This window comes from Montipora capricornis, chromosome 11 (assembly GCF_036669925.1).
Source record: "Montipora capricornis isolate CH-2021 chromosome 11, ASM3666992v2, whole genome shotgun sequence".
In the NCBI taxonomy this organism is placed as follows: Eukaryota; Metazoa; Cnidaria; class Anthozoa; order Scleractinia; family Acroporidae; genus Montipora; species Montipora capricornis.
In genome coordinates, this window is record NC_090893.1 from 13907209 (window position 1) to 13914463 (window position 7255).

At 38.0% G+C, this 7255-nt stretch overlaps 1 protein-coding gene across 2 annotated transcripts in view; it reads right to left on the reverse strand.

Moving 5' to 3' along the window:
* Positions 1 to 6973, reverse strand: part of LOC138024515 (potassium voltage-gated channel protein Shaw-like) — a 17134-nt gene extending 10161 nt beyond the window's left edge. The window contains exons 1-2 of one of the 2 annotated variants that reach the window (XM_068871727.1): positions 6880 to 6973; positions 4626 to 5622 (exon numbers count right to left, since the gene is read on the reverse strand). In XM_068871727.1, the coding sequence (XP_068727828.1) occupies positions 4626 to 5180 (555 nt within the window). In that variant the 5' untranslated portion in view covers positions 5181 to 5622; positions 6880 to 6973. Of the gene's footprint in view, positions 1 to 4625; positions 5695 to 6879 lie in introns of those variants that run through there. The other variant, XM_068871728.1, reaches the window with a different exon arrangement.
* Between the last annotated feature and the right edge of the window lie 282 nt (positions 6974 to 7255).

The following is a 7255-nucleotide window of genomic DNA, read 5'->3' on the forward strand; positions in this document are numbered from 1 at the left end:
ACCTTCAGTTTTCAGCGAGTTTTAGAATTACAGCGCCTCGAATCCTGTTATGTCGACAGGACAGGCAGAGGAAGTTCAAATAAGCACATCTCGAGAGCTGAGAGAAATTTTGCTTGATGCAACGGCCCGCGTGCTTCTACAAACTTGGAACGGAAAAGGCCTGCCACCGCTGGAGCTTTATGTAAACTTAAAATTAAATAAGAGGGTAACCAACTTGACTTCAGAAAACAAAGAAACAATCAGAATGCGATAATTGTGTTACACACCGGACAAATGGCGAAAAGAATGCATGTTTCTATCATCTGTTGTACTTTCTCCTCTCTAGATACCATTTACTAGCAGTCGGCAAACAAAAGCAATGAGGACTGAATACTAAAAAATGATTGGATTTTAATATTTGGGCTCCAGGCTCCATAGCAAAACTTTCAGGGCTCCGGGCTCCACAGCTAGAAACGATCAGGGCTCCAGGCGGAGAAATGATCGGGCTCCGGGCTCCACAGCAAAAAACATCCAGGGCCCCAGGGCTCCAGGGACCCCCCTTTGGAGCCCTGATCACAACAAGGTCAACTCCAGCTTCACTTAAGGAATCAAACCTTACCAAATGTTATGGCATTTAAATCTAAAGTTCAATTGAAATATGAAACAGAACTCTATATTGAAACAATATGGAATTTTTAAGAGAAAAGTGGGCGATTTTTGAATCGTCGTAACAACCTTTTCTTTCTGTTTTCTGTTTTGTTCTAATTGAGAAAGGATTGCGGGGGGTGGGGGGGAGGGTAAAAAAAAACCTTAAAAAAAAAAAAACTCCAGCTTCACTTTTGATTTAAAAGGCCAAGTAACTAGGCACAGAACTGAAAAAAAGGTCTATGGATGTGGCTGTTTGGAGAGAAACTTGAAAACTCATCTTCGGGTGTTGAAGTTCAAAGTTGTTCATGTTACGTCAGGTTGTCGTTGTCAGGACGAGAAAGAACGGCAGTGAAGCGCACCAAGGTGTGAAATGCACGTGTGGGGTCACGTGCAGTGCCACTGTTATTCTTCGTTAGAGCTTTTGTTCTGTGGCGTTTCGTTGCGGTCGACGTCGTCCTTGCTTGAACTTTTACCAAACAACAGCAGCCATGCTCTTCGTGAATCGTGTGTGCCATAACGTTCCACAGGTTTACGGACTTTGTGAGACGAGACTTGCGCTCTATATCGCCTTTACACAAGACGACTGGAAACGTCATACCATTTGCAGATGTAATTACAAAGACAGCGCGTTGTCCAAAGTTGTGTAAGTATCAAAGTTCTTAAAACCATATTTTTGAAGTATAAATCCTTTAATTTGCAGCCTTATGTTAATGTCGACTAATAGCACTGCTTTTCTTTCGAAATTCGTTCGCTCCGGTTAGAACTGAACATCACCATCTCCTTTATAAGAGCATCGACAGAAACATATCCGTTATTTAACAAATCCCGTTGTTTTTTTACTTTTTGTCAACATCTTTGCTCTACTTGTTTTTAAATTTGTTTTTTGTTTTTTGAGTGTTTGTCTGAATGAGTGAAGTCTTTTTTCAGGCACACCCGGCCCGTGCTTTGTTGGCGAAATGGAAGCTGTCAAATTCTACGCAACCCGGCGATAGCTAAAATTTGCGCTATCTTTGGCTATCTACGGTAAGTATACATCTCATCTCATTTCGTTCAAGTTGTACCACAGGGGCATAATATCCTATAATAATGTAAATAACTGGATTGGAAAAAAGCAACCTTCAGGCAGAGGTAGAGATGCAGAATTTATTCGTAATACTTTGCTGACGTTCTCGCGAAAACCTTACATTCGATCAGCACAGGTTTTTACAAAAGATAACGGGAAATGAAAAAAAAAAAAAACACACCTGCAGTGTCAAGGGAAGCAAACCGAGGCTGCTCACCATTTGTTGAAAAATTTCGGTTGGAGTGACTGTTGCATAATGTGGTAAGCGATTTTCCGAATATGCTGACCAACCGGACGAAATTGCATTTACTATTAAAATGCCAACATGTCGTCTACCTCTGAAATGACGATTATCAGCAATTCCTAATTTTCTCTGAATTGACTGTTATCGTCAATTTAGATTACTCTGTCTTAGGACTTGTGGTAGCAGATGAAAAGAAAAAACAAAAAATGTAATTCCTGGACAGGATTTGAACACGGACACCCACTTTGAAGGAACTGTTTTTATTCACTTAACCACAAAAGATCAACTGGCTGGCAAATGTAACGGTTATTTATCAACACTAATTAGTAGATATAAAATCATTGCTGAATAGTACCGGTTAAATCTAGCGCTTGATTTTAAAATGGTTAGCTTTGTCTTGAGGTTTGTTAACCAACATTTTCTGCTGCTAAAACTTGTTTTTTTAGCTGGTGATAATAAACAATTATCTGCCGAGGCAGATAACACAGGCACGAGGTTTTGATAATTCATGATATCATGCGAAAATCGAATTCAATAATTGTTTTACTATACATTTTCATTCAGCCATTTTGTTTCTGGGGAGAACACTCCAAGTGGCTTAGTAACCAGGCAGACGTTGAACTTGACATGATAAACGCAATATCTGCAGCAGATATTACATTTATCATGTCAAGTTCACAAGCTATTGTGAACTGATTGAATGCTCTCGACCAATCAGATTTTTCATAGTGAGTCTGATGTATAATAATACACGTTTACACCAGCATTCGGAAGAAAAAAATATTCACATATTAAAAAAAATGTTCTTTTAGCGATGTGGTAGTCTAGTGGTTAAGTGAAATGGTTACTAAACGAACACTCCCAAGTTCGAGTCCTGCGAGTTCAGGCATTGGGGTTCGTATTGAATCAGCAATGATACTGGGATTTCCGAAATTCCGTTCCATTCCGTCCCGTTCCGGTCAATATTTTCCAAATAGATTTTCCCGAAAATGACTGTTCCATTTGACGTTTAACCGAAATTTCCAGGATTTTTGGCTCAATGGTAAGCACCCCTATTTTTTTGTTCTGTTCCATATCCCCAGTTGCGGTCTTTTCTTAATAACCCCCTTATATTGACCGGCAATTAAATCAACCATACAGTTTCAGGATCGTTTTGTTACAGTGAAAATCGAAGCCGCGCTGTGAAGCTGTCTAGCTGGAACAAATAAACCGCCGCTTGATGTTCAAAAGTTTTTTTTGTAGAATTTCCCTTTTGCTTTCATTATAACAATTATTTTTAGAACTGCTATTTATGTTTTGATAACCTGGGAATTATCTTCAAGCTGAATTGCCTTTGTTTGCTCGCAGAATTTAATAATACTTCCTGAAAAATTAGACGGATAGAAAGAATAAATTTGAAATTTAACTTCATATATATCGAATTTTGATGAATATTAATGTTATTGCCCCATCTGATACCATTCGTATCGAGTATCAAGTGCTTAAAGCTTTGAAAAGTTCGGTATAATGCCACCTGAAAGAAATGTATACCGTGAATTAGGAAAATAAACGTGGTATCGCACTTCGACATCAACACCGAATGTTTTGATAAGTGCTGTCTTTTATTCCGGTACCACTTTCGGAAAATGTTAATGCAAGCGTCTGTTATTCTATCTCAATCATTTCACGAGTGCAGCCTCTATCATCTGCTCTTGTTAATTATTTATTTCAGTTTAGCAACGATGAAAAAAAGGAAAATACAGCACTCCTTGGTTACGAATAGATAATTGATTGAACCTTTCCTCGCCAGATGGAAGGAAATAACCAAAAAAAATGTGATTGGGTTTAATTACTCAAAATTGAACAGATTCAGAACCAGTCCAGCTGATAACTTGATCATTCCCCAAAGAAAAAGTGGAGTTTTAAATGGAAGGGCTCCTGATCAAACAAGGCAAAAGAATCTTACTGCCCTTGAATATCTTGAAAACAATCATATAAAATAGGCACAATTTTGTGTCCTTTTAGATCTCGATAAGACTTTAAAATCTTCAAAAGACGCCACGGAGGCGGATGTTTTGGCTTAAAAGAGGAGAAAATATATCAAAGGAGGAATACTGTCGCTCATAAAATGGATAATTATCAAATGGCCGACAACCTCACATGTCTAATGAAAATTCATGCACGTCTCACGTGAAGTAAGACATCAAGTGATCAAATGAAAAACAAAATGCAATATATTGTAACTTTGGTATTGAAGCAATACGTATTTAAGCTCCTGTGGTAATAGGACTTTTTTAAATATTACTTTTAAATTCCAATATATTGCCTCTGGCTAAAATTAGCCAACGATCCCTCTTGCGATTCAGTTTAACCCCGACAATAATTTGCTAGTTTTGGTTTTTGCTTCCGGTTGTTAATTCGCAGGGACTAAGGCAAAACAGTCGTCTTTAAAGGGTAATCTAGCAAAAAACGGTCCTTATCAACTGTTTTGCAATTTCAAATATAATTTTTTTCGACCCGCATAGTACATAATAAATGAATTCACGATTAAAAAACGTCAGTTTAGAAACCATAGAAGAGAATAAACCCTATTTTCGCTTAAACACTTCTCTTTAACGGTACAAAGTCCCATTTTCACACAATAATATAAAAATCACATTTCATTATTCCTTTCCGTTAGAATTTGAAAAGGTATTCGTAAAAAAAACTCACCTTTGCTATTTTCGATGATCGTTGATGCTCCAAAACGTTCCATATCCTGGGTTTGTATTTTTGCCAGCACGATTGTTCGCCTGCAAAATGTTCGACGGGACTATCCGCCAACACATCGCCAAGTTCGGAATCTTGGCCATCCTCTTCGCAAGACATTTCCGCCTTTTCAAAAAACTTCAGATTTTCCTGGGCTTCCCTGTGTTGCGTATAATACGACCAACAACATGATTCCATTTGTTTTTCGTCGATTCCCCAAAAGGTTAACTCTTCTTGAAACAAGGGGCCGCATACATCGTGCGGACTGTGTAGTTTCCCTGTGCGGTAGTAATTAATAATGGCTGCGAATACGCCGGGATGTCTATCAAAGAAAAATTCGTTCTTTTCGGGATGGTAGTCATTGGCAATATTTTGTGCATTTTCGGTGCACCATGCAAGCCGAGTGCCCGGAAAATTTCGAAGTGTACTTCGATAAGTTTCATGGCGAACTCCACCACAATTAATTATAATGCGCTCTCGTATCCTGAAGGCTTGAAGATTTTCCTCGTCGTCAGACATGGCTATTCATTATTCCCGTTTCACTAACACACGATTTTCCCCTTTTAATATTGACCTCCTGATAAAACAACGTAACATCGATTGTTTATGAAATATTTTGACCGAACGTTATATCAAAACACGAAGCTAAACCGCAGCGAAAATAAACCTCCTTTAACATTACAACGACTGTTGCCAATGCTTGAACAAACTCCGTATGATGATTTTTGATATAAACACTCAGCGCAAATTTTGGTTGTAAAAATTTGGCTGTGTTTCTTCCACTTTATCTTTGCACGTATCTTGAACGACTTGCCCATTCAATGTCCTGGCTCGTTCCCATGATTTTATGGCTTGCGAAGATGCCCTAGGCTTAGCTTTCTAAAAAACTGTGTGCTCTGTTTTGGCGAAGCGTTGCTGGGGTCCGATTATTCTGTATCAGGATAGGTCAGTATAGGCTAATCTGCAAGAGGATATTACACAACATTCACAACTACTCTTTCCACCTGCAGACTTATAAATATTCAAAAACTTTATCGCGAATTAGAAAGTTTAATAAAAACGCTCTTTGAACAATATCCCTCAGTCATTTTATTTCTTCAAGAAGTGTTGTTTCCATGACTACGTTTAATTTTGCGCCAATCAGGTGCGAGAGAACTGCAAATTTGGAACCAATAGGAGAATAGAACAACGTTAAATGGTCGCAATTTAAGTTACACATCGAGAAAGGTACGTGCACGTATGGTCGCATGCAAATGTTTTCATGGAAACGGCGACAATGAAAGCTAAACAAAGATGAATTTTACCGGCAAACGATTCGAACGTGATAAGGCGTTATTCAACGTGACAGAAACTCTGATGGGTTCCTGACTTTGGAAAAGATAAAAATAAAAATACTTACGTGGTTTTCAACCTGTAATGATAGACCTGTTAACATATCATGTGAAATCCGAATTAAACTTTCACAAATTTTGTTGAAGACCACCCAAATTAATATTAAAGTTGGTTTTATTGCTTGCTAATTTCGGGCTCAAATTTGAAAGACATTGGATCACGAACCGAAAAAATGCCTCCAGCAAAAAAAAATCGACTTTAAAATTCAGCAAAATAAGAGGGATGTCGTTTAAAAGAATTTCATCCGGTTTATGATTTTTTGACGTAAATGTTTGCAAATGAAATGGCTTAGTGACAAGATACTGCTTGTTAATTCAAATAAACTTGTTTCTCCTTGTCGCAATGCCTACCAAAACTGTATCTCGTTGGTAAACCAATGTTTAATTTCGGTAAGAACTAAAACTCTTTTCTCGTATTAGACAAAAAAACCATACCTAAAACTAGATATTTTACCGGAATTACAAATAAGACTATTTCGTTGTGCGCAGAAGATGAAATGTTGATGGCATTGATAACAGCTGAAAAGAAATGTGGTTTGTTTGTTTGCCGATCTACGTAACGCTGATATCGAAAGCCATGCTTCTGTCAGCTTGTCAAGTTTTTTGTAGTTGCAAACGAATTTATAACTGGACTTCAAACTCACTTGCCGTTCGGCAGATCTGAGCAGATCGCGCGCGACATCTGAACAGTCGAAGCAGGGCGCTCATACTTCTCTTTCCGCCCTGGTCGAAGTAACTAACGTTCCGTTTCAGCTTGTAATAGATTGAGGCAGTTTTAATTCTATGAATTTCCTTAGGTGAAATTTTGAAACCCTCAGTCACCTCACCTTTCGTTTTAAGCGTTTGAAAACCTCTCATTTACTTGCCGTATTTGGACGTTAAATGTTTCTAATCCTAAAGAGAAGGCCATTAGCGATCTTTGTTTTTTCAAAGGCTAAAAAAGCTACATTTAATTTTAAACACTCTAATGACATCCCATGACAACAAAAGCGGAATCTGATTCGCCAGTCGGATTGACTTCCATCACTCAAAATTTTGATCCCCTCTTTTCAGTTTTAAGCATTGAGAAGACAAATGCATTGGCAAAGTATTGCTTGGTAGCTTTCATTATTCATGCATAATAAAAGAAGAGCCTTAAAAATGTCATTTTTCTTAATTCAAATTCAAGTTATTGTCCAAATGCAGTGTTATCGCCGGTCACGT